This window comes from Numenius arquata, chromosome 4 (genome assembly GCF_964106895.1).
Source record: "Numenius arquata chromosome 4, bNumArq3.hap1.1, whole genome shotgun sequence".
NCBI classification, from domain to species: domain Eukaryota; kingdom Metazoa; phylum Chordata; class Aves; order Charadriiformes; family Scolopacidae; genus Numenius; species Numenius arquata.
In genome coordinates, this window is record NC_133579.1 from 61491479 (window position 1) to 61519219 (window position 27741).

Consider the following 27741-nt stretch of genomic DNA (forward strand, 5'->3'; position numbering starts at 1 on the left):
AGATAATAAACTTTATGGTGCTAGATAATAAACTTTATGGTGACAGAATGAATGTTTTTTCTGTGGTTGCCTACTGTAAAGAGGCCAGGAGACAATGATTATAAAATGCAAAAGTTATTATGATCACCCTATGTAGCAACATTAGGAAGGATTAACCAACATACCAATATAAGTGCTCTTAAATGAAAAATAAAGAATTTACAGTTACTCTGTGGACAAGCCCTTATTCTTGTTTCATAGACAACACAAACCCAACACACACATACAGTACAGAAGATCCTAAAACAAAATTTTGTAAGAACAACACTTGGAGGTTTGTAAGGTTCGATTATTTGCATGTGCTATAAAGCTTATTAAAAAAACTCCACAAACAGCAATTCACCGAAATGAAAGTTTTCTTAATGTCTCAATGAAAGCATGAAACTGCAGAGACCATGACAGGTGACAAATTACGAACTCCTCTCACTTGTGTGTGCATTTTTGTTAACATGCTTACATGTTGTTGATTAGCAAGTACTGGACTCACCCCTGTGAAAATAAAAATCTGACTCTTAAATTTATGCTACTGACACTAAGCCTACAATATTCATTTGTCTACAAAAATAATTTTTTAAAGTACACCTGTAAAACAAAGCATACATTTCCATAGTTAAGAAAAAGAAAATGAATAAAAAAATAAATCAAAATTTCCCCTAATGTGTGTTCCATTATGTCTTGTATACGACAGAGAAGAAATTAAAATGTAAATGACTGCGAACACTACACTCTCCAAAGAGAGAAAATAGAGACAAAACTGGATTATATAAACTGTTCAGCAACCTACATACTACATTTGAATTCTAGTCAGAAACTTTAGGATTGACTTCTCATTTGTTTATATAAAACAGATGCCAAAAGAATTATATTTACTACGACTTCCTGCATGTATGGTACTTTTCACATAAGTTGGTTTCCTGAAGTTCAATAATGTTTAGCAACAGACAGAGTTTACAGATGGCAAAACTGAGACTTACCAAGTTCCACCAAACCAGTGAACAGAGCAGTAAATGTTCTGTAGTTACTTTCTATTCAAAGGTTCAAGACCTGCCCCTCTTTTAAGCTTGATAGGTAACTTAACCTCATTGGAAAGAGCAACTTCATTTAGTGAAAAGAATGCAAGGGAATACAAGAGTTGATAAATATTACAGGGAAAGAAATGTGTATCAATCCCCTTGACTTGGGCAAATACAGTCTTGCATCAAATTTGGAATTGTAACCCTTTCTCATATCTTATCATAAAACTTGGCTGCAACGTGAAAATGGTAGGCCACCCTTCTCTTTCAAGATGTATCTGTTTGTCAAATTCACACCTCTCTACCTTCTCCAGGAAACAATCAATCATACAGTAGCTGGGAATTTTAAAAAAAACGTAATTGTCCCACACAATAAATTCTCATAACTTGGCAAGACTGAAAGACTTTACTGACACAGCAGAGTAGCCTGAGTGCTGGAAACAGTGCGCTTAGGCTAGTGTAGCTCTTCACCTATGTGTCCCATCATGCTAAGATGGCTATGTTATTCCACGTTCTCTTTTATAACATACTTAATATGGCATATGCTAGCTACCAACTCAACAGGCAAAATTTAAGGCACATTTATTTCATGTCTGTGCTTTGATTACAGGCTCCTTGGAACAGCAATTCTTCCTAAGTGTCTGAAAACCATTTTGCACATTCTGAAAACCTTCATAAACTAGTATTTTTGGCAGAAGGCAATCCTGTGAGATATTTCTATTCTTCATACATTCTTCCTGACTATACAATTCTATTATCCAATTTACTTTTGTCTAATTTGAAAGGACACACACCAAGATGCATCTAAGGGACACAACAACAACAACAAAGTCATGGCCACATGAGAAAAACGAACTGTAAGGTGATTAGTCTTTTTAAAGTGCTACTGTTAAATATATAAAATGAAAGAGATGGCAAGCGATTCAAAAGCAAGTTGAATATCAAAGTAACAGAGACAAATGGACTTAAGTCTTCCTAAATTCATAACAAAAAAGACCAACTGGTAGTGCACTGTCTCCTCCTGTTTTTAAATAAAGAGACTTGTAATCTGTACCCTAATCCTCTTAAGTTCATCAAAGGACCACACAAAGACTGACACAATACATTTTCGAAATACTTTAGCAGATGCTGTTATTCTTTACTCCAATATTAAAAATGAAGAGTTTTGATTTGATACTAATTTAGATGGCTTCCATGTCTCTCTACACCACTACGATATGGATGGCCACAGGCCACTAGGAATTTTGTATTTCACCACAGAATAATCAAATAACAGCTTCTTACATTACTGTTTCAATCACGACTTTTTCATTCTGTGTTTTTACCCTGGTTCAGGCCTAAAAGACTGTTCCTCCCTTTTAAAAGCACAAACTCTATCCCATTCTTGTTACTTGCAAGCAATAACCAAAAAGAGTAACACCATAAGATTTCCATAAAAATTTCAACAACTACGATAAATAACAAGTTCTGTGATGATCTAATCAATAACTTAAAAAAACCCCAACATTTTATTTAAAATGAAAAAGAGTGACAACATACCATATTCTAAACATTCCACCTTTAAAATCGCATTTTGGTCAACCAGTTCTGATTAGATTCCATTAAATGTTAATACAGTATTACATTTAAATTACCCTGCCTAGACAATTAACAAAGACAAAGAACCACTAATCTCAGATCAGCCACATGGCCAATATTATAAAAAATGCCCAAATTAAGTCTTCTACTGTGTCCCCATTTGGAGCGCAGCTTCTCAGCAGTCTGCCAGGAGCTGCTGTCCTTCATTGCCTGATAACGCCATCTAACAATGGCCTACAACACATTTTACGATGCATTCAAGTGCTCTGAAGAAAGGGCTCACAAAAATGTGCATTTCTAGCAGTCTGCAAGCAGACAATATGCCTTCAGCTCCTTTGGTTTTAATAATGTTCCCTTTGGAAAGTGAATCAGTTGAAGACTGTTCCAATAAAACAATAATAGTAAATCATAGTCTAGACAAGGCATAAACCACTGTCTATACAGTTTGTGACAACGTCCTTGTTTTTCTTTCTTCCACACTTTTTTTCCAAAGACCATGCAGTGAAGGTAGTTTGATTTTATCCATATTCTTACTGTAAACATTAAGAAATATACCAAGGACGACCAGTAAGCCGGACCACACGTACCTAAAGGGGAGGGGAAAAAAAGTTAGCATTAGCACTTTATCTGTAGTGATTACATAGCAATAGCTGTGGATTAAATAAAAATAAAGCCCCTACATTAAGGAGAGAAGAGATTAGGGAAAAAAAAGCCCACAAATTAGTGGACTCTGAGAAAGAATTTGCTTGAATCTTTATTATTGCTATCCTTCTACTCTTCCTTTTCCCACCCTGTCTGGAGAGCTTATTAAGGTGCATTTGTAGTTAAATAATAACTAAACAGCAGCTGTTCTTTCTTACATGAATAAAGTAGTCTTGAGGGGTTTTGGTACGTTCTTCCGTCCTACAGTTATGAGAGCTACGGTCTCCATTATGGCTCCAAAATAGGTTCTCACTCAGTGCCTTATACTTCCCAATGTAAGCACATTTTTGTTTCAGCTCTCCATTATTTTAAGCCTAAATATTTTTAGCTGGAGTAAATTCCATTTGGGCATTTGGCTGTAAGCTTTGTTCTTAAATCTCAAATAAATTTATACATAGCAATAAAATTAAATACTATTTAGTTTCAAACCAGAAGCAATTAGGATCAATGTAGCAGCTTAGCTGCATTTTTCAATGTAAGCTCTTCCCTTAAATTAAAAAAAGGGAAGAAATCCACACTCAAAAATCTTGCAATTTAATATATCAAGATAATAGAAGCTTGCAGTTATTTAACTCAACCTCAAACCTGAGCTCATAAAAGAGGAAATAATACTGTAATGGAGAAAATGCCTTCCTTTAGCCTAGAGAAAGTACCCAAAAAATGTATTAAGTATCATAAGCACTAGAAATTATGTAAGATTTTTCTTAAAAAAAAAAAAAAACCAACAAAAAATGCCAACACATGCAATAGCTTGTCTTCCAGACCTTTAGAAAAATGGAAACTATTATCTCTAGTATGATTAGCATCAACAAGCCAGCCAATATTTACAGCAGATGGCCAACGTTTGTAGAAGATATGAAATTAAAAGCATTAAAGCCTGAACATGATTAATTACTATTGTTATATTCCCATGATCAAGAATGTAATTTTTTGATGAAATATATAAAAACCCATTTAAAAACAGAAATACTTACTGGAATGTGAATGGCTTTGCAAAGAACAAAAAAGAAAGCACAATGGTCATTGCTTTTCTTCCGGTTGTTACTGCAGAGGAAAACAAATATTTACTTCTTTAAGAATTCAGTTACAGCAAAAGAACATCCTACAGTCTTCAGTATTAGTAGATAACCTCATCACGTAATTAAGTGTCTGGCTAAAATGATGATCATCCTTGGTGCAAACATAGACTGCAGATGCCCCAGTCCAGTCCAAAATAGTGCTAGAACCATATGCTGTTTGAAACAAGTACACTGCGTCAGTAGTACCAGCTCCATTCACAGTATCTGCAGCTGAGAAACTTCCAGAACAAGACTTGTCATATAATAACTTCATGCTAATGGATTCACAATATCTGAAAGCAACAAACAATCCTTGCAAGTAACTGACGTATATCCTTGCAAGTAACTGCAAGTATAAACTAATCTGTTAAAGCAGAAAGAAGTAGTATCACTATTTGGATACACTAAATCTTTTGCCATTTCCACTTCATGCTATTTCAGTTCATTGGTGTTTTGGGCTTCATTTTGAAGTGGAACGGGATCTTTTGAAGTTACTGAAAATTTACCTAACAGTGCAGAGAAATACAATTCTGATTAGAAACTTAACAGACCAAGGATGTGTGACTTCAATCATTATGCATTAGGAAGTTTTCATCAAAACCACTGAGAGACCTTCTTCTACATGTGATCTTACCACTAGAAAGAGTCAAGGTAGTAAGAAGAGTTGAGAACACAATCCTGTTACCAAAATGGAAGTAAACTATCTGTTTGGGTTACTCTCAAATTAACTATTGCTCCAATAATGATTTGAACAATTTCAATGCTATCTGCTATGAACAAGAATGTAGCATTGCTAGCAAATTCTGTACTAGGAAACCTATATAGTTTATCACTGAAACAAAATCAATAAATGAGTAAAAGTTATAGAAAATATTTTCTTAAAAAGCAACAATGCAGCCAGGCGCACCAGTTTAGCTATGGAGATCAAGGGCCTGAGAAGGTGTTACATAATAGTGCAGGCTGCTCACTCAAGAAAGATCCCAGTACAATTGTCTGCATCTAAAAAAAACCTATGATTTTTATTAAGAGAAAATATTTTGCTTACCATGAAGTACCTATAACTACACCATACTAGAAAGCCTTACTTGTATAGTTATATCCACACTCGTCTTACTGTAACATACTGATAAAAGGAACCAATGACTACTGATGTATATCGATGTTGTTACGGTATTCATGCTGTTATGGCTAGTAAAGCAAGTTTCATTTTCCCAAACCCTCCCCACAAAACAAATATTTACTTAAAAGCATGTTTTGTGGTTGAAGAAATAGCCTTCACCATTGCTTTATCTGATCTAATCCCAACTTTTTAGTAACAATTTTCTTTACATTTTCAGAAATTTATGCTCATCAAATAAAATGATTTTCTATTACATGAAAAATTAAAGGAGAATGAAAAAGAAAATTGAGTTTTAATTAGAAAACAGTTTACAGATGAATAATTTAAAAAATGGTTAAATTACTGCAGTTTTTCTAATTACGATTATTTCTGTTCTTTCAAATCAGTTATTAATTAAAATATTTATGTAACCATTTCCTTCTAAATTAAGTGCCTTTTCTTCTTTTTCCCAATTAAGTCTGATAATTTCTCATTCTGCTAATAGAAATACAATTTTCATTAAACTCTTTCACCCCACTCCCCCCCAAGAAGGGGGAGGGTGAATGGGGGGTGGGAGGGACAGTAATGAATGTGGTGTTCTTCCAAGGCACAATAAACATTTTCACATTGCTACAGGCAAGACAGAAAGGGCTCAAGTGTTAGGATTGTCAAGGTCAGGCATAAGAAAACCTGGGAAGGGTTTGCTATTCCACAGCATTTTAAAATATTTTTAGCACATGAAGACTTTTTTAAAAAAAAGCTATTTTAATACATGAACCAACCCTCTGATCTGGACCAATTTCCAGTGAGGAGACGTACTGAACTTTTTTAAAAACAAATGTGAAATAGAAATGCTGCAGAGGCAACATATAATGGGAAAGCAGAGCATGCAGTCCTCATGTCAGAAAACAACTGTCTGTATTCTCCACTCCACTACTGCGAATGAAGCAGAGCATCACTTGACAGAAACCAGCTTTTAGGGGTAGAGGGAAGAGAGGAAAGTAGCTCCAGATCCACTGCATCTTGCTACACCTTTCCCTCCCAGGCCCTTGTGACTAATGTTTGTCATTTTAAGAAAAAGTGACCTGAGGAAGCAATGAGCCTGGTGTAACCGTTCTTGACATACTACTGTAATGACTGTATAAATGATAGGAGAGGCTATACAGGCAATGACTGATTTTTTAAAAATACACTCAAGTTACATTTTAAGTTTGGAAGTAACAATTTTCTACAGACAATCAATTTTATGTTCTATAGCAGTTGCATATAGTAAAGAGTAATAATTTTAGGGACAGCTTGAAACAGGTATACAGTAAGATGCTGAAAAATAATCAAGTGTCAGGCTTTTCATTTAGTGTTTTTAGATACACAAAAAATGTTAGAATTACAATTAACTACTGCTAAAACGAACAGCAGGGTCATTTTCCCTTATTCCAACAGCTGAGAATATTCTGATATGTAAACACTTCAGTCATATAACTGTTTTACAAACTCATGATGACACAGGTTAAAAGCACTCACTTGTAATACAGTTATGTCATATGGCTGTAGCTAGCTTTGCCACACTCAAGTAATGCGGCAAATTAAAATACGCCACGTTCTCACAAATACAGATGCAAGCCACAATAAATTAGTATGAATAATTTCTGAACCACAATTTCTGTCGCATCTTTCTTACTAGCGATTCCTTTGATTTAATCATTTTCTATACTGCTTCCTCCATTAAGGATCTGAGGCAATGTATCAATAACATCTGAACACATTTCCTTCTCTGAAGCCATATAGTTCAGTTTTAATATTTTTCATTGATTCTAAGGCACACATCAGCCAATGCATTAATAATGACCAAGCATAACCAGATGACATTACTTGCCAGTGCAGTGCTGAGACTCATTGCGCTCAGTGGCTTCCTCATTCATAGAGAGCCAATCTCAGCTAGTAGGATTTCAATCTCTCCACATGATTTTTCCAGATGACTGGTTATTCAAAGTGAAGAATGTGTCCAGTTGCATACGGTGTAAGAGTCAAGTCTGAATATCTATACAGGGTTGAAAATCTATAATGGTTGTGACTGTCTGTTGCTTCACATCCTCCTTTTCCTCATCCATCTGGACACATACCTGGGGTATGTCAGTGCAGATAGGTCTGACTTGCATTTATTGCTAGGAAATTATTACATTATTGGGTGAGAACACCATATCACAGAAACTTTTTATTTGTGCATGAACTATCACAGGAACAGACAGGATTGCATATGGTGACTTTCTTAGCCTGCAGAGGATTCCAGTAACTTTTATCATAGCATGGTTTAGATTGGAAGGGACCTTCAAGATCATCAAGTTCCAACCCCCCTGCCACGGGCAGGGACACCTCCCACTAGACCAGGTTGCTCAAAGCCCCATCCAACCTGGCCTTGACACTTCCAGGGATGAGGCATCCTCAACTTCCCCGGGCAACCTGTTCCAGCGTCTCACCATCCTCACAGTTAAGAATTTCTTCCCGGTATCTAATCTAAATCTACCCTTTTCCAGTTTAAAGCCATTACCCCTTGTTTATCACTACATGCCCTTGTAAAAAGTCCCTCCCCATCTCTCCTGTAGGCCCCCTTCAGATACTGGAAGGCTGCTCTAAGGTCTCCCCAGAGCATTCTCTTCTCCAGGCTAAACAATCCCAACTCTCAGCCTGTCTTCAGAGGAGAGGTGCTCCTGCCCTCTGATCATCTTCATGGCCTTCTGACATACTTTAGGGCCTTGTATTGTTCCACATTTACATGCGGCTAGCAGACATAAAAGTGAGCATCCCAAATCTTTTCAACATACTACTGATCAGAGTTGTTCACATTTATTTCTTCTGACATGGTTGATACACTCATATGCTGTACTAAGCATTTAACACAAAATATGACTGCTTCCATTTTTTGTCAGACAATTACATCAGATGTCTAGAAGATCTAAAAGACTAGACAGAGTCTGCTTCCATTATTAACAATCGGCTTGTACCTTGTCCTGTGAATACACAAGTTGCAATTTAAAGACAATACAGCAGCTGTTACACAGCCCACTAGAAGTTTGTTTAGTTCAAATCCTGACTTCCAAAACTAATACACACCCTTTATTCCCTTCAATTTAATAAAAAGAACTGAGCAGACCATCACAAAAGTCTGAATTTATTCCACTTGAGTTTATTCTGAACTGAGTCTGGAGCACACATTTAACATTTCTACAGCAGCACTCCACTGAAGCTTTGGGGGAGTTCTTCATAGTTTTTCTAGCAACACCACTTGCTGGAAACCTCCATAATTTCTGTGCTTAGGGACTATGACACTGCCTATTATGCCTTACTGGAATATCCTTACTTTTCCTTCCATGTTTCAAATACCTGTCTTTTCCTTACACTTTTCTATACATTTCCATTGCAATTCCTCTGCTTAGAACAGTGTTGTTTCTGCACTAAAACATAGCACAGGCTACATGCACCAGATTACTTAAGAGGGTCTTCAAGGTTAAAACTTGGCACAGAAAGAACCAGGAAGCTCTCAAACACTTACTACTAGAGAAGATCCATGCTACACAAACCACCATCAGTCAGCACAAAGAACAATTCTCAAGAACTCTGTCCTAAATAATGGGATCACTTTCTGTTTTTATACCAAAAGCAGTAAAGATATCATTTGTCCATACCTGTTACAGCCAGAAGGGCACCAAAGATTTTAATCAAAGCTAGAACAAAGGATATGCCAAAATACCCAGTCAGGGAGAAAAGGAATGCATAACCGTAAGTCTGAACTGGATGCTGCAACAAAACCAAAAAAAGCCTGTTAGGAAAATGTAAAACAAACCCTGAGGTATTGCAGTGTGACATAAAACTACAGACTTTAATAAACTGCTTGAGCAATAATAAGCTGTTCAACAATGCATTCATGCAAAGATCCTTATTTAATTTTAGTTAAATAATGGAAAAATAATAATGAAAATTATAAGCTCATAAGTCCGGTCCTGTGATTTTGTTTTGTTTTTTAAAACATTACCCTATCTAATACATCAAAGACTGTAACAACTTGTTTAATATATGAATTATATAAGTTACCCAGTTTACATGATGAAAAAATAACTTCAGAGAAGTGGTAAGATTTTCTAAACTGTACAAAGCAATGTTTTCCAAGGAGGTTCTTCACAGAAAAAAGGAAATCTTTATACCTACCTTTGAGCAAAATGTTACTGCAGGGCTTAATCCACTAGTGCATGTTAGTCCAAATAAAATATACACAAAACCTATTGAATAGGAATACAAAACCTAGAATAGTTCAAGAGAAAATAATTACCAGGTGATACTGTACAAAAGGACAAAATTAAATACTTTCAAATGCTTGGCCCTATTAATGTGCTTAACTTCTTGGAGTTGAACTTGCAGTGATTGAAGATATTTTTACAAGGATTTCTATAATAGCTGATGTACAGTGAAAAGTGAATAGTAAGTGTTACAGACATTCTTCCTACCCACAACTACATAAAAAAAGTTTTGTAAGCTACTCAGTTAATAACATCTTGAGATCAATGTTGACTGTGGTAAATCCCTCAAATTCAGGATTTCACAGGCTAAATAAAACTTCACACAACTATATAATTTAATAGTTTGAATAACATGTTAAATGTATCTCATTTTCTGCTACTTATCCTGCTCAGTAAAGATCCATATTACATTAACTTTGCAAAGAATAGAACATAATCACCATGAACTGCCAGAAGTTCCACATAAATTTCATCTGTGTCACTTCAGTTCACGTACATGGCACACCTGCATTATGGTCACAGGATACAAGATTTTCAAATATGACCAGGTCTGGCCTAGTTCAGTACACAGAACAGACTATACTCAGCAAACAGGTAAGCTCTTCATTTTGTCTTGTACCCTTATTTAATTCATAGCTTCATACAGCAACAAAAGAATCTTCATTCTATCCTTTCCCGTATAGAGGCAACAATACAATCTGGAACTGCCCACCCATACATTGCTCCGTGCAGCAGGAGGCATTCAGCTCTTTGGGTAATGTTTAGTGGCCTTTTCTTGTGAAAAAGGAAGACACTGAACAGAACTGTTCTACACCTTACTAGCTAGAACATGCTGATCTACTACGCTTTCAAAACATGGTGTCAATTACACGCTTACTTCTTTTGACACAGGTTTCATGAGCTGTTTTCTTGTTATACTATCTCAACTATTTGCAAAAATAAATCTATTAACAACTGATAGCAATGCCATGAGACAACAGAACACATCACTACTCTACAAAAAGGAGGATGAATATCCATTTCAAGAGCAGAACTGCTTTCAGACTCTTAAAAAACAATGATCTGATCTTCAGAGCTCTTATTTTACAGTGTTTATACTCACAAAAGCTAGTCTTTAGTTATTCATTTGCCTTTGCATCCAGTTTTTCTCCCAAACTACCCAAAGACCTAATTTTTCACAACTAGGAATGAGCACCACATTGCTAGTTCCTTGTTAGGCAGTGTGATATAAGTCACTTCCTTAGAATCACACACAAGGCAAAAATCAAGTATAACTTTCCAGAGCAGTGGTTGCTATTTCAGCTGCAAGACACCCTTTTTTTTTTTTTCCATAATTGCTCAATCCAGGGCAAGTTCCAAATTCAGCAACAAAACAGAGATTCTATGGATGACAGGTTCTTTCATTATTCATTTTTATTTCCAGATCACTGTCCGTTAAACATGATCTCTGATCCAGAAGACCTCTTAAATTTTTACCCATGATCTCAAATCTAGAAAAATAATTCATGAAATTCTGCTTGTAGTTCTGCACTATATTCTCTGAACAAAATCCTGGAGTGTCATCTGTAAGCCTCAAACAAACAAAACCTTTATATCCATAATCACTACACTGATTCTCTACAAGTAGTATAAGTATACAATATGAAGAACAACATTTGTCAGACTATTTGTCAGAAGCAAAGTCCTGGAGATAACAGGAGCTTCGTAGGTAAGGCAGTTAACAACTGTCTGATGACTGCTGGCAAGATGCAAAGTGGGAAAGAAAACAGTTACAGATTGTACTTTGTTTTGGATTTCAGAGATTACAGCTATAGAAGGCTGCACTGGGTCAGGTGAGGTCCATGTAGCTAAAATCTCTGCCTCCAGCAGCAGTCAACTGTGTATACTACGAAAAAGTACAAAACTAAAAACAAGAATACAATGACGCTTTTCAGGTATGTTCCACTTCCCAGAAACTTGCAGCTCAAACTTCTTGAGCCGACATAAATCACCTTCAGCCTTAACTGAAGCTTCCTTCTAACTATTTTTTTTCTCTATTTATGATGCTATTCTCATAAAGGAGAAACTAGATTTTCTAGTTAAATTTCAAATACATGCCAATTATACCAATTAAATTTCAATATTTTTTTACTTGTGGCATATTCAAATACTATCTGTTATAATAAAAGATTTCCTTGCATTTACTTGACTTTAGAGAAAAAGATGCCAAAGTCAAACATAAATTTTGTCTAAGAAGAAAAAAAATCAGAACATACAAACAGCTAATCCATGTCCCAAATAATTATATAAAAAATACTGAGAAAGACTTCTTCAAAATTATGCATTTCACTGAATCAGGAAGACAGATATTCATCCATTCTGAAAGTCAGAGTTTTACAGAATTCATAAGCTTCAAAAAAGGCTGCCTCTCAAATGCTAGCACACGCTAGAATCAAAATCTAGCAAGTAAGAAAAACAACATGTTCCACATAACACATGTTCATCTATACCAGAGGAACAGTATATATTTTTCAGAGATTAAGTGCATGATCATACAGAAAACGCTCAGTTGATTTCTGGCCTGCAGGGTCAGACAAAGAAATTGTTGCTATAAATGAGTGTTTTTGTAGCTGCAATATACATTTGAAGTTGCACGCAGAAAGCAGCACCCTTGAAAGGTTAAAAACAAAACCAAACAAAAATCCAGCAAAATCCCCCAAACAAACAAACAGAAAACCCCAAGAAAGGTACACCAAGAGCTCTTCTTTACATGTGCAAGAGAAAAGTAGATTCAAGTTTCATGTTTTGTCATTGTATGCCTTGTCTATGATAGAATGTGTTCTTTTAAAATTGCAAATCTGGTATTTACCATTTCTGAATTAGAACCATTGTGCAACTTCATAGCTTTTTCCTGTACATTTCCTATAACTGCATCTGCGCAGAGGGCAAGGGATATTAGGACCACACCTAATATAAGAAAAAAACAAACAAACAAAAACCTGTTCAGAATATTTATCAGCAGAGTAGTGACAAAAACCACTCTGTACCTATCCTGAAAAAAAAAATAATCTCAGGAATAGAAAAATACTAAAACCTCCTCAATATCATATTCTAAATGGCAGCAAGACTATTTCATTATACCAGCATAAAGCAGTGTCCAACCCCTTTCCCTCTGTCAGTTAACCCCTGAGCACTGTGTGTCTCTAAGCTTGATAGGAACATCTGGACATTGCTATAAGGAAGATGTAGTTTTTGTAGTAACAAGAATGAAAGAATGTCAATTGCATTTATTTAGGTATTTTTAATGAATAATTTTTAATAAATAACCAGAGAACATATTCTTTTGAGAAGTTAATCCTAGATTATTTTTTCCTGACAAAGGGAAATAGGAATGTTAGATGTAATGGTAAAACAAATGCAACAGGATTCACAGCAGAAATCTTTCATTACTGAAATGCTAATTTTAAAAAAACTACTGTTCAGGTACAAACCCCATGGTTTCAGTTTACCATATTTGTTCATAACAAAGTCACTACACAGTCAATAACGTAATCAGTTTTCCAATAAAAAATTTAATAACTCTTTATCCATGCCAGTCACAATTCATTTCCCAACCTCCAAACTTCGATTCTTTCATGACTGTAGCAACCTTTATATTTAATGATGCACACTGGCTGAAATATAACTTTGCCTAAGTATACAACATTACAGAAGATATCTCTCATCAAAGTCATGTTTACTGTCTGCTCCAGTCTTCTTTCCTTAAAACACCCTAAGTGTCAGGGAAGAACGAGGAGTGGAAAACGAGAAACAAGCAGGGTTATATTTTCTTGATATTATGTGCTTACTATCAGAGGCCTCAGAAAAGGCATTCTGATGGACCAAATGGAGTATAAGCTCTTGACAAAGAAAAAAAAAATAAATCCCAACTTCTATCTTTTTCAGAATTGAAAGATTTAACATATTTAAGACCAATGAAATTTAAGGTATTGTCTCCCTGGCCAACTTCTGGATACATGGGAACTTCAGAACCAGCATTTTTAGCTTGGGAACCATTTCCTTTCTCAGGCTAGACTTATGCAACTGAAGCAACAGAAAATGACTCTTTTTATTCAAAGTTATCAGGTATTGGAAAAGGTTTGAGTCAATGGAAATGACACAATACTTTGAATAACATTGGTTGTGCTAAAGACCACAGTATAGATATATTAACTACATGGATTCAGCTCTGGTCCAAAGGTGTAGTTACACCTCCAGCTCAGCCATAGCCTTGCTGCAGATCACTTCTGTAAAGGGACTCAGTATGTCTCCATCTGTGATCTCTATCACACTGGTTCCTGCAGCATTTAATGGCCCAGGCAAATCACTGGACAAATGCATGGGTTCAGCACTGGATCGAGATGAAAAGGTTACCTGGAATGTGAAGTGCAAGCGTGCATGGAAAGGAGAAACGTAGAGGCAAGACAAATGTTAGTATTATGTACACACACAGTTTGCAGAGAAGAATTGTTCCACTCGTGATAATGCTGCACCTGCTGAGCAGCAGCAGCAAAACCATGAACAAGATGAGACCAGTAATGTTATGTAGTATGTAAAGCATGAGTAAAAATGATTGGAAGAACTGGACCTAAATTAGTTCTGAAAGAAATTAAACCTTGAGGTCTTGCACCAACAGACTTGATTGAAACACTACATTACATTGTATTTTACACTCTTAATGTGATGCTTGAAGTCATTAAAATATTAACACTACTTATACATTTATAAGCTATTGGGATATTTACATAAGTTCCTCAACAACACATTCTTCAACTTGCAATCCCCACCACACAAATGTGTCAGACTAGCAAGCTGTTTGGAATTTACCTGCCCATTAAAACTTCTTTACTCCACATTTTAGAAGATTAGAAGATACAATAGAGGTAGTAGCTAAGCAAGTAATATCATTTTAACAACAGTGAAGCTAAGGGCAAAACAATTCAGTCTGCAAAAGACTAAACTAAACTTCACCTGTACAAACAGTCTAGGGTGCAGGAATTTGCATGCAATTGATATTTTTACTGTGTCTTCAAAATAGTTAATTTCCACTTACACCTGTAATGGCAGAGCAGCAGCATTCCCTGTAGCACCAATGTTACAAGACTGTCTCCTTCTGCACACCCTTCTCTTCTGGTTTCTCTTTTGGAAGTCCTGTATCTATTATTCACAGCTATTTAGGATATCTACCACTACCTCTCCAATTTGATAGCATAGTTTTGCTCTTTTAGAACTGTGAAATGCAAACATCTTTGTTCTTAACAAGTTAGAAGTAGTTCTATGAAATCATGCTAGAGTCACACTAGTTTGTGTGGAAACCGTTCTATATAAACATGCATAAATCACTGGAATGGACTCAGGAATTTAGGGGACAGTAAGTAGGCAGTAACATAAACTGCAGGTTTAGAAAACAGTAATTTAATTTTCTGTTTATGTTTTTAAAGTTTTAGCATCCTTAAATACTTTGTTATTTATTTGAAGATACTATGGGAAGATACAAAATTAAATTCTGCCTCTCCACTTTCAGTACTTATTCTGTGATTTACATCAAGAAAAGTGCAATTATTCAAAGGAATATGCCATTTTGCAGAGTGAGCAAAGTTTTTATTAATTTTTATCACTGGTTTTACACTTCGGCAGCTATGTATTTCTGCAATACCAAAAATCAGTACATTTCTTGAAGGAAGGGATCATCTATCTCCATAATTCATCCTAGAAAAGGAAAAACTCCACCTATCCCATTATGAAAAGTTTCTTCTGGGTAAATTAAGTGACATGGGAATAAAACAAAACAGGCAAGAGGGAATAGAGAAATGCAGAAAGAACTTTTGCAGAAGGTAAGCAGGAAAATTTTGAATCACCTTCCTAAGGAGAGATCCAGACTTTTGAATTCTAGTTCTGTATTCTATTTTCACAGAACTAGCTTCCTCCAAATGGTAGTGCTCTAAGCTTCAATATATACAGACTTGTTTGAAGTGTACAAAATAAATTAAGAATGCAAGACAGCCCTGTTTATTCTCTGAAGACATTAAGTTTTTATCTTGTGTTTTGCAGATCTCCGAGGGCATCAGGACTTTGCTACATTCGCTGTACTTTACCCTCACCCATTCAGTTGAAGAATCTACTTTCTAAATGTTTTCAGAATTAAGTCATAGCACGTATTTTAGACAATTCAAATTTTACAAAAGGAATATATTAAAATGTGAGTACACTTAGAGGCTATAGTCAAAATGAGCCGTAATGGTAACACATATCTATATATCAGAAACAGTAGAATATAATTACATGCATACCAACATTATACTGTACTCAAAATATAATTTTTTTTTCAAGCAGCCACCAGTTACACCACACAAACACACAAAATGCACAGCAGGTTACATAATTAACAGATTTTTGTTATTTCTTCCACTACCAGTAGCACTAAAAGTACATTAAAAGGCATGAGAATTAATTTATGAGCAAGGCAAAAGATACATACAGTTTACACAACATCACAAATTGATCATTACTAACACTGGATGAAATAATAGTTTGTGAGGGCAAGAAGCCTTTTCCGTAAAACAGAGAATTTATTATTATTTTTAGGAACAAAACTTCTAAATCAGTGCCTCCACTATTAAGAAATAAAGGTTTCACACTGAATGTCTCTCTTAACAGTCATTCTATCACATCTCAGAATTTCAAAAGAATACACTAAAAGCAGAATATTCAAGTTTTGCTAGGTTCAATATTAATCCAAGCGTTGGCCAAGTAAATAACACAGATTTTATGAATAACCAATTCTTTCTTATTATTTAAGAAGGAAATTTAAGCAGGTTAAAATCTTTTCTTTCCTTCTGATTTTACACAGTGTCAAAAAGTTAGGTTGTGGGCACTACAGCTAAGAACTACAGCAAATCTGAGTGAGACCATCAATTAATATAAAGTAAATGGTTCAGAAGTGGAAAAAAACTTCAAGGTTTAACTAGAAAAGTCAGCTAATCCTTTGAAGTTTTAAAATGGTCAAACTGAATTTTATCGTATTTATTTTAACACATCTACTGGGAAGTAAGTATTTTTTGAGAACAAGCACAAGACATTTCAACCTAAAGGCTGGAATTTACAGAAATTTAAAGAACCTAAAAACTAACACTGAATAAAGGCCTCTTCTGCCAGAGATATAGTTCTGCTAGTGCAAAGCTACAATGAAACCTGCCTTGTCTGTATGATACCTGAAGGCATTCACCAAGAGTTCTCAGAACTTCTATGGAAGGCTCACTGTAGGAAAAAAAACAAGCATTTCGTTAAACTCTAAAATATAATATATCTTTACCTGTGAAGTTGAAGTTTGGTGCAACTGTGCTGTCAGCTAAAGTAAACCAAATTAATCCAAGGCTCATACATAGGGCAGCAGACACATCTGCAATATTATAACGTTTTCCTACAAAAGCAATACAAACAACATGAGTGGACTGTTAACACTCTCAGAATTTCACATTTATCTTGTTTAGCAGATTGGAAGGCAAAGGAAAAACTATTCCAATGTCATTCTTTTACTTAGCAGAAGACTCAATTCCCTGGCCTTCCATAACTGGAGGAATTAGTTTCTTCAATAATTGCAGTTCCTAACATGGAGAAGGACCTTAACAGATACTATCTGATTCTTGTGATCAGTTTTAGTCCTAATGGCATAAAGCACATTCTCTATGAAATAAAGCACATCCTCCCTGACAAAGCACCATCTCAGCAACTTCAGGACAGCTTAGATATTTTCGTAATTTTCTCCCCTCATGCAAGACATTTCGGCTGCCTTTATTGATCAGAGAGAAGTCATTCCCAAACACTAACAGATGTTTTGGGTACTTTTAGAACCCTACATTGTCCTTCAGTTTGGGAGAGATGGGATATGGAGGGATGTAGAGAAAGAAATAGATTAGGGAAATGAAAAGGCAGGAGTTAATGTATCTTGTTTTAAATAACATATTCCTTTCCCAGAAGCTGTACTCTCAATATAAGCTTCTAAGAGAACTTTTTTGAACTGAAAATTTTAAGTGAAAATTTTTAAAAATAATAAATAAAAAAAAAAATAATCACAGCTTCTGAGAATACAATACTACCACAACACAATATAAAGTTTCACAAAGCTTTGAGGGAATACCAGTCTCTGCATTAAAATGATACAAAATTACTCCTAATAAAAGGTAAATACTGTGTGCACATGTGCATACATAAACTTGTAATCTGCTCTGAAAGTTCAACTTTCTATTGCAAGCAGAAGGCCAGAATTAACTACAGAAGCAGAAATACACCATTTTAAATTCTGTTCCATAACACTTGCCCATGCAGAGCTTTATTGACTTAATGAGTCCTTGTGTATCGAACAAATAGACACTTTAATAATATACCTAAGTACCTTAAATACAGAAATACTGAAGTATGTTTATTCATATGACTGTAGTCTTTACCTGTTGTTCTCCAGATCCCTTCCTCTGTTCTTGGAATATGAACTATGACTTTATGATTAGCTAAAGACATGTAAAGTCAGGTGTATTTCTGATTAACGTTTGATCGGAATTTAGTAATTTTAATTAGGAATTTAGGAATCAAGCTTTTCAAACAAGAAGAGTACAGGATTTCTTCACAAATCATGGCTGGATTTTTTTTTCCAGGGTTTTTCACTTCAGTATTGAAAATGTTTCATTTATGAAGTGATTTGGTTTACAAAATAAAGTTACATTACTGAAAAATTAAGAAAGCCTGTATAAAAATGAAGTTTTGCAAGTGACCCGTACAACTTCTTTTTCACCACATTTTCTGTTCATCTAATTGAATTTGTACATTTTCTGAGATGGTTCAGAAATTCACATTTTTCCTCCTATAGGAAAAATGTTAACCCATCCCTTTCTATCCCAGAGCCTCAGCAGCATTTAACAAAGTACAGGATTCCATATGTGACTGCTTCCCAAAGAAATAACAAAAAAAAATCATCTAATAGACTATCTTACCTTGTATAAAAACCCCGCCTATCATAACTGGAATCAGCTTACAGCACTTGAAGATGACTTGAGTAGGGTAATTCAGGTATCCTAAAGAGGTATTGGACAAACCCATAGTTCCCACTGTTAAAAACGCTATTATCATGTAGGTTTTCCCAGGAATTCTATAAAACATAAGCATATGAATATTGGTATTACAGACACACATAGAGGAGATTTAGCTTGGAAAATTTAGATAAAGGAATATGTTTGTCATAAAACTTGACAGTCTTTCTCACTGAATTTCATTCCATAGTATGAATTTAAAAAAGCATGAGTAACTGATCTCAAATTTCATTTCTTTCAATTACTGCTAATAAACAGTGCTCAAATACAAGACAATAAAAACTTCATGACTCATGAAGTATTCAAGCAGGAATTCTTTAACCTCCCTCTGAGAAGGTATATTTTTTACAGAAGAATCAAGACAAAGGCTTCAGGTTATTTGTCAAAGGAAACACAGAAGGTTGGTATATCAAGATATCCTGAATCTTAGTCCTGTCGCGGTCACTGTGTTAATTTTTTGGTGAAGTTTTCACATGATCGTTCACATTTTTAGCATGCAGAAAGTTGAAAAAAGTACTACTGTTTTATAAAGCTCAACAGAACTAAGAGAGAAGTGATTCAGATATCACACACAGAGGGCCTCCTTGAACATTTTCAGATGTAATGTTTGCAATCTGATGAAATTATCACCTGACAACAGATGAGCCACCAGTAATTTTTTGCAATTGCTGTGCTCGCTTTGTAGAGTGATTTTTTACAGTTACTGTTGTGCATATGTTCAGCTATTTTTTATGCATACTCAGAGCCACATTAAGCAACATAAGGAGATGTCTTGCTGTAACCCTGTCTTATCCATAACTCATTGTGTGATCTGGGCATACTCTGAGGCGTGCAAGAAAAATTTAAAATTTAAGAAACAGAGAATTCAGCATAAAAAAAATCAGAAACAGATCTTTTTAATGTCTACAGGAAGATGCCTAGGTTATAGAAAATAAACATAAAATATATTTAAGATCTACATTTTCAGCACAATTTACTTACAGGGTCATGCTCTGTAAGCATCAGCAACTATTTGGTAATCAAAACCTAAATACTAGTTACAGAACGCCCAAAAGGCAGTATTATCTGCTGCATCTCAAAAAGTCGGATAACTTGAAATATAAGCTGTCAGTGTTTAAAATAAAAACAATCTCTCAAAGTTACATTACCTGGCTAGAAAAGAATTCTATTACCTAAAAGCAGTATACGCAAAATCAGCCAAGGTTCACTACAGGTAAGGAAAACAACTTATACACAACTAATGCCTTAAAGCAATTTTAAAATTCATGTACACAATGACAGCCTCTATCCAAGCTTCCAGAGGGCCTCAATATACAGTTTGCGGAGGCTGTAGTTGGGCAAGAAGCCACAGAATGGCCACACTGAGATCAAACTATCCCACAGCCATAGGATTTGAGATAGCAAGAATCTCCTTGGTCAACTGCAGTGAAAAAATACAGAATAATTTTGTGGCAGGGTGTTATGAAAGCTATCTAAAATGAAAAATTCAAAACCTAAGTACACCCACTGAAACAAACCTAAGCACCCAATACAAATGGAGAGCAGACCTCTGACACTCACCAAGATGCACAGAGTGTTAGAGGAACCTCTTGGTAAGGAGGCACTAAGGTTTGAAGAAAAGGTATTAGATGAGAGATAGCTTCAAGTGCTGTGAAGCGTAGTCGGCCCGATTTGGACATGATAAACCCAAGCAACACAAATATAAGTCCATCTGTATCAACTACATTAGGGACAGTATTTGACCTCTAAGTGTGACAAAGTAACAGAAGAGTCAACAAGACTACATACAGGTTTGAAATCTAAGTGGGTATATATATAACATTTCCTAACGTCGTCCAGTAAATTCACATTATCTTAATTATATAACTGCTACCGATGCCTCACAGTATTGACTTTCAAACAACAGAAGTTAAATTTACCATAAATATAAAAATGTTTCTAATTTGATGAATAGCAGGTAAAATGCTCTGAAAAACACATACCTTCTCCTTTTGTCCTGAATCAGCTGCAATTCTATTAGTCCAAAAACGGAATAAAATCCAAATTGCACTAAAGTAAGGTACCACCCAAAAGGTTTAAAACCTTCCACTGAAAATATCAATTCCTATAAAAACAAAAACCCACCAAGGTCACATGTGTAGATCAAAATATTAAATCAAAACAAAATCAACAGATTTTTTTTCTTCATGTACATGCAAATGTAGCCTTTGCAGCTGCTGGTTGTTAACTAGAATTTACTTGCCATAGGTAACTTGCAAAGTATTAAAGACAATTTAGGTCCTCCAAGATGCAATAAGAAAATTTACTGATGGTGTAAATCCACTTAAATTAATGGATTGATACATAAGGGTAATACATTTGATTCATTAATATTTACCTCAAATTATAGATGTTTATAGATGTTTCCTGCCTACTTTTCTGTTAGTTTTCAGTTCATTTACTCCAGTAGACTGCTTTTATCCAGAATTTATAAATAGCTCACAGTAAGTCAAATACAAACTTTCTCTAACAGACGTACTTACTAGCAACTTTCATCTCTTAGGAATATGTACCTGATATTTTGCGTGCTTACATTAAATAGCACTTGTGAGCTTATAAATTTTCAGGCTGTAGGAACATTTAAACTCAGAGCAATTTGTTATGGAAAAACACATGCACTGCATAAAGAATTATGTAGATGTGTCAGTTATAGAAACAAAAGGCTACCTAATATTTTCCTTTTTAAGATTCTACTTTCAATTAATGATAACTTTTCCTAACTCTTTGGAAGTAACTTTATTTTAACAAACTTCTCAACTGTTTTTGAAAACTGTGTTGGAAATACAGTGATTTTTACTTATTAACTTTTTAAATCACTACCTTATTGAGAAGACACAATGAAGTTAAAACAATTTTAAAAAGGAACAGAAATGTAGCTGCTCAAGATAAAAGAGAAAAGGTTAGCAGGAAGAGAAACATTTAACTAAAATGGCATCAACATTATGCTTCTGCTTAGCAAACAACCACAGTACATGTTTCAGCTCTGTCCTGAAGGGAGAGCAGAGAGAACCATAGACTATTATTACTGTACAGCACTCATGAAACTCAAGGAGAGCTAAAGGTTTCAACACCAATAAAGACTTACATGTAAGTCTCTATGGCTCTACAATTTGTTTTCAGAAGACTATGAAATCACATTTTAAAAATACACATTCAAAACAATAATGAAAGGTGTATCTTGTACATGGATATGAAAGATCAAGTTATGAAATCCCAACTGAACCAAACCTTGTAGGCACATGAACTATAATGGAATTTTACATTTTACAATTACTTACTGCTCTTGAATTCTGAAAGCCTGACTTTGCAATCAATATCTATTTTAAATGTCTATACATATTAAAACACATACTATATTATTATCCTATAGAAAAAGAAAAGGGGAAGGGGGAATTGGCCTAAGACACAAGTTCATAATATTCACCTGTAAATATCCATAGATTAGGTAAAACATAAAAACTCCAGAAACACAGATGAAAAATTGAGTAGGTTTGTTAAACTTGCTGAGATTCATGCCAAGAACTACAACATCATCTACTGATTTGATATGAGGAGACATAGTCTGAGATTTGGAAGGCACACTGATGGAAATGTATTTTCTTGATGAAGGGAATTTCAAATCCATGATTCCTAGTTCGCTGCATTCGGTGCTATTGTTATTTTCCTTCTGCTCTTCCCTTTCTGTGTCTGAAAGCTGAAAGAAACACTGAAGTCAGGTAAGACATAACATACAGCCTTCCAACAATAACAGTAAAGACATTTATATGGAAAATACAAAGGTTTAAGAGTTTTGTTGGATTGTTTTTATTCACAAATTTCATTTATCTTTTCTATGTCCAAAGTCAACATCAATTAATATCAGAGGCCAGCAACACTTTATGAAAGCACTTTTGCTTCCTGTGGGAAGTAGCATTCCTACACTCTACAAAACAAACTAACAAAACAATCCCAAAACATCAACAACACAAAACCAGCTACAGTTTCACAAGGGCTCAAACTAGCTCTTTTATGCCAGTACTCACAGGACTGACTGCTTGGGAGAGAAGTGATCCCCGTGATCAAATCACTGAAAGAACTAGTATTGACGTACTATGGTTCTGTCTACTCTATTTCATTTTCACAGCAAAATATGAAAGACTAGTCCACTACAAGAGAAGACTTGCTAAAAACTACAGATTTGAGCCTATTATTGCTTACAAGCATTGAACTCTCATTCTCACATTTACTCACTACTTATTTCTCACACACTTCTGAGGAAAAGAACATGAAGATGGAAACAAGAAGATTAAGTCGTCAGTCTCTGAAATTAGATTGGTTATCTGATGAGGTCTATGGTATGGCAATACCTTTAATATTAATCACATGCAGACATTTCCACATGTAATAGAAAACAAAATTGGATAACTGAAGCCTAGAGAAGGAATTTAGCAGCTTAATAGACTGACAGGCAAATAATTCTTTTCTCCAGCTCAGCAGAGAGTATGATGTTTGAGGCTTTTTTTTTTTTCTTTCCTTTTTTTTCTTTTTGGCCTTATGATAAACACACTTGTCACTCAGTTATCCCAAGATTTTTAAATGTAGGTCAGCATATAGCTCAGCAAGCAGTCAATAATTAAATTCTGTTTGTCTCAAGTATTCTCAAGTATTTAGTGGTTTATTTTCCCCAGCTCAAAAATACCTCTGCTCATCACACATGTATGAAAAATGTTTTTCCCACTGTTTTTAAATGGAAAATGTGCTAGTATATAAAAGCTAGATCATGCAGTAAAAGCAGTAAATGTAATCTGCATGGACATTGGTAATTCATTACACAAACCAAGAAATGACAAGTTTAGCTGAAAAACGAAGAATTAGTATAAAACTTGCAATGTGGTTATGTCTCCTTTTTTGATACAACCTACTATCTGGTTGGAACAAGAATAGCTTGGGGACCATAACAGGAGTTTAGGGACTATAATAATAATTTGTGTTTAAGTTCAGAGCTCTTCAGTTGAAAACCAAAAGTGGGAGGTAGGAAGTACCTTTGTGGATTGTTAGCTAATCCCAAAATGAGATGGCCATAAAAAATGGAAAAAGTTTAAGTAGACTCTCTTCTGTAAAAACAGAAAAGTATCAATGTCATGCAATGAGGCACTAGTGAGCTTTCACATACAATAACATACATTGTTCTGATCATCCTCAAAGACAGAATCAAACAACAACTGCAAAAAAGGTTATCAGGATGGAGGAACAGATTTTCCACCTTATGAACTGAAATAGGATGAAAACATAACTTGCCTACCCTAGCAAAACCCCGAGGAAAAGAAAATACACTTGCTTTCAATAAAAGTATCACAGGGATTACCAGTAACAAGGAAAAATAATTCTAATTTTAAGGATAATAACATGAGAGCAAATGGGCATGAAGTGATCATAACAAACTTTACTAAAAACTACCTTTTCATCCTTAGACTATCTCTATTCTAGAGCAACATAAAAATGAAAGAAGGAACAACTGAACTCTTTTTAAGGTGAAGTTTATGAAACCAATTATGTAGAGCTGTTAAGACTGGGTGTGATGACTGCTCAGTACCCTTTAGTCCTGTGTTTATAGCATACCACCACTATGGAAAGCAAAGTAAGGTGCCTGTAGAAGATACTCGGTGATCCTTACTTGATCACTAAACCAGGATGTGAATTACTACTTTCCCCAGAAGAACTGCATACAAAGTTAGGACTCCAAAGTTCAAGGCCAAGGAATAAATCACTATGAAGACAATGTATTCAGAAATCTACCCATTGCTGCCATCTTAGCTGAACTTGTATTTTCATTGGTGCCTGTTCAGATCTTTCCTGTCCAGCATACACTTCCTCTTGAGAGGCACAGAGCATTCGTTAATGTCACACTTTCTCAGCAGGAACAAAAGCTGCCAAAGTAACCTGAGTCTCATTTTTTTACCTACACTGAAACACAGAGAATGACATATGCCCAGCAGAAGACACAGCCACGTACTCTCATGTGCACTTCAACAGTCCAAAAATAGAATTAATTGTATAACGCATAGTTTTGTACCTACAGTTTCCACTCTGGCCACTAACTTAGATATTACTTGTCTAATAAATGTTTTAGGATCAGAAGAAATAGAGGGAAGAAGAAACAGTAACAAGTGTATTTTTGTATTGGGTCTGGCTGGGACAGAGTAAATTTTCTTCATAGCAGCTTGTACAGTGCTGTGTTTAGATTTAGATTAGATTACCAAAACAATGCTGGTAATACACTAACGTTTTACCTACTTCTGAGCAGAGTTTGCACAGCATCAAGGCCTTTTCTGTTTCTCCATCTTCCCCCCCTCCAGCGAATAAACTGAGGTGTGTGCAAGAGGCTGGGAGGGGGCTCAACCAGACGGTGACCCAAACTAGCCAGATATGCTCCATGCTATAAAGCTTCCCGCTCAGCAATAAAATGCATGAGGAGGGGGGTTAGGGAGGTTAGGCATCTTTTGCTCAGGAACTGGCTGGGTATCAGTCTACCTGTGGGAGGAGTGATTGCCTTTACATCACCTGTTTTGTCTTCTGTCACTCTTTTTCCACTTTTCCTCCACTTCTTAAGCAATTTTTATCTCAATCCGCAAGTTTTCTTCCTTTCACCCTTCCTTTTGTCTTCCCACATCCCTCTGGGTGAGGCGGGAAAGTGAACAAGTGGCTACATAGTGCTTAGCTGCCTACCAGCGTTAACCCACACCACAATTAACACAAATTTTCTGATTTTCAACTATTTATGTTCAAAATATTTCCTCAGGAATACTATCAATTTTTACAGTCTGTCCGTTAAATTTCTTGAAGATTACTGAGTCTACCACTAAAGTAGTAATAAACAACATTGACAGCTCCAGTCATGCCCAAAGCCATCGATAAGAAGATGATGCATAGTAATTGTTTTCCCTCTATTATGTTCTAAAGGAAAGAAAAAAAATGCCACGTTCAAGAAACATTTCAAGGAACATTACAGAATCATAGAACGGTTTGGGCTGGAAGGGACCTTAAAGATCATCTAGTTTCAACCTCCCTGCCATGGGCAGGGACACCTCCCACTAGAGCAGGTTGCTCAAAGCCCCATCCAGCCTGGTCTTGAACACTTCCGAGGATGGGGCATCCACAGCTTCTCTGGGCAACCTGTTCCAGTGCTTCACCACCCTCACAGTAAAGAATTTGTTCCTAATGTCTAATCTAAATCTCCTCTCTTTCAGTTTAAAACTGTTACCCCTCATCCAATCACTACACTCCCTCATGAAGAGGGTTATTAACAACTGAAGAAAGTGTAAACGTCTGCATCCATCTGAAAAGCTCTCTATGAAGTAATTTCATTACCAACAGTGACAGAACTTTTCTGAAATCTGCTGTGACTTCTCAAACTCTTATTTTTCTAAGTATCAAAAATGCTATTCAACCTCCTCTCACCAAAAATACTTCAAGCAACTGATTCACCTTTTGAACAAACACGCAGCAAAAATCTGTTTTATGAAGAGTCAAGTGGCTAAAGAGCTGTCCTGATGTGTGTAAAATAGCATTTTCCCCTTTCTTTAATGCTGTGTATAAAAGTGTAAACAACACATTCTTTAGATCAAAGACTTTTCGTTCCTTCCCCTTTGAAAAGCACCATGCAGAGCAAGATTTTAAACTTGCACACAAGTAAAATAGAGTGATTATTACAAGAAAGGAAGGAAATGAACAAGTAACTAGAAAAGCAAAATTTCTTTGGCCTCCAAAAACTTAATGACTTGTACCAAGCATGGAAAAAACATTATAAAGGAGCAGGGGCTTTTTTATTTGACTCTGAAAAATACCCATTAAAAACATCAGTTTGGCAGAAACTACTATCTCAGTACTCTCAGAAATATTGCCTGCATGAGCCACACAATGCAAGTTCCACACTGGCCAAGATCCATTTCTTTGGAGCCAGTTCTGCAAATCCCTGGTAGCAGGACGGTCGCTGGCACCATAACAGGGATGCTCCGGGTTACAGGGGTGCAAACGTACATCTGTGGGAAACCCGAGCAGACCCTTTCCTTGGCGGTACCTGGCTCCCGCCCCAGAGGCAAAAGAGAAAAGAGGTAAGAAGGACAGGGGCCGGCATGATCCCTGAAGCTTCCTTCCAGCCCTCTGACAGCTGAGCTGCCGGGCGCTGGCCCACGCCACGCCCCGAGGCCAGGACAGACGTGGCTCTACCCGAGCACCTGCCAGCTGCCCCGGGCTGGGGCTGGGACTGCGGCTTCCGAGCACCGACAGGCCGCCATTCCTCGTTCCTCCTCCCAGGGAAGGGAACGTCTCGCTGCTTACGGGCTCCTCGGGCCCAGCGCCGCGACACACCGCCTCCTCGGGCCAGCCAAAACCCTCCCGCCAGCCAAAACCCGCCAGCCAGCCAAAACTGGCCCCGGCCCTCCCCCCCGCACTCCTCACCGCCGCGGCCATGGCCCCCTATTTGCCGGGTGACGCTTCCCAGGAAGCCACCTCGCCACCCGCTCCCGGTGTCCGGGGGAGGAGCGGCCCCGCCCCCGGTACCTGTTAGGCCGGGGAGGAGGGGCGCGGCGGCCGCAGCCCCCCTCCCGTCCTCCTCCGCCGCCAACCGCCGCGACGGCCCTCCCGCTGCCTCCGGTCCCGCCGGAAGTGGCGGCAGGGATGCTAGGGGCCGGCGCGAGCACCGAGCGCATCGAGAGAGCGCCGCTCGCTCGGCGTTCCGCTAACGCGGCCTCGAGGAGAGGAGGGGGGTTGCCGGCGCCCTCCAACTGCCGCCTCAGCCCCGCTGGGGGCGGGGCCTCTTCCTTAGGGACCACCCACCGGGGCGGGGCT

General features: G+C 36.6%; 1 protein-coding gene across 3 annotated transcripts; it reads right to left on the bottom strand.

The window, feature by feature from the left end:
• On the bottom strand, positions 1 to 27702 carry SLC35B3 (solute carrier family 35 member B3). Of its 3 annotated transcripts, none has more exons than XM_074146485.1 (10): positions 27454 to 27702; positions 22340 to 22609; positions 20859 to 20980; positions 18781 to 18935; positions 17109 to 17216; positions 12627 to 12724; positions 9690 to 9782; positions 9170 to 9281; positions 4307 to 4376; positions 1 to 3217 (listed from the first exon to the last, which is right to left on the bottom strand). In XM_074146485.1, the coding sequence occupies exons 2-10, from the start codon at positions 22538 to 22540 to the stop codon at positions 3067 to 3069; spliced, it is 1110 nt and encodes a 369-aa protein (XP_074002586.1). In that variant the 5' UTR covers positions 22541 to 22609; positions 27454 to 27702; the 3' UTR covers positions 1 to 3066. The 3 variants fall into 3 exon arrangements, with proteins under 3 accessions (XP_074002586.1, XP_074002585.1, XP_074002587.1); XM_074146484.1 differs by lacking the exon at positions 27454 to 27702 and adding an exon at positions 24691 to 24726 and having other exon boundaries at positions 2539 to 3217; XM_074146486.1 differs by lacking the exons at positions 9690 to 9782; positions 27454 to 27702 and having other exon boundaries at positions 3067 to 3217; positions 22340 to 22540.
• Positions 27703 to 27741: the final 39 nt, after the last annotated feature.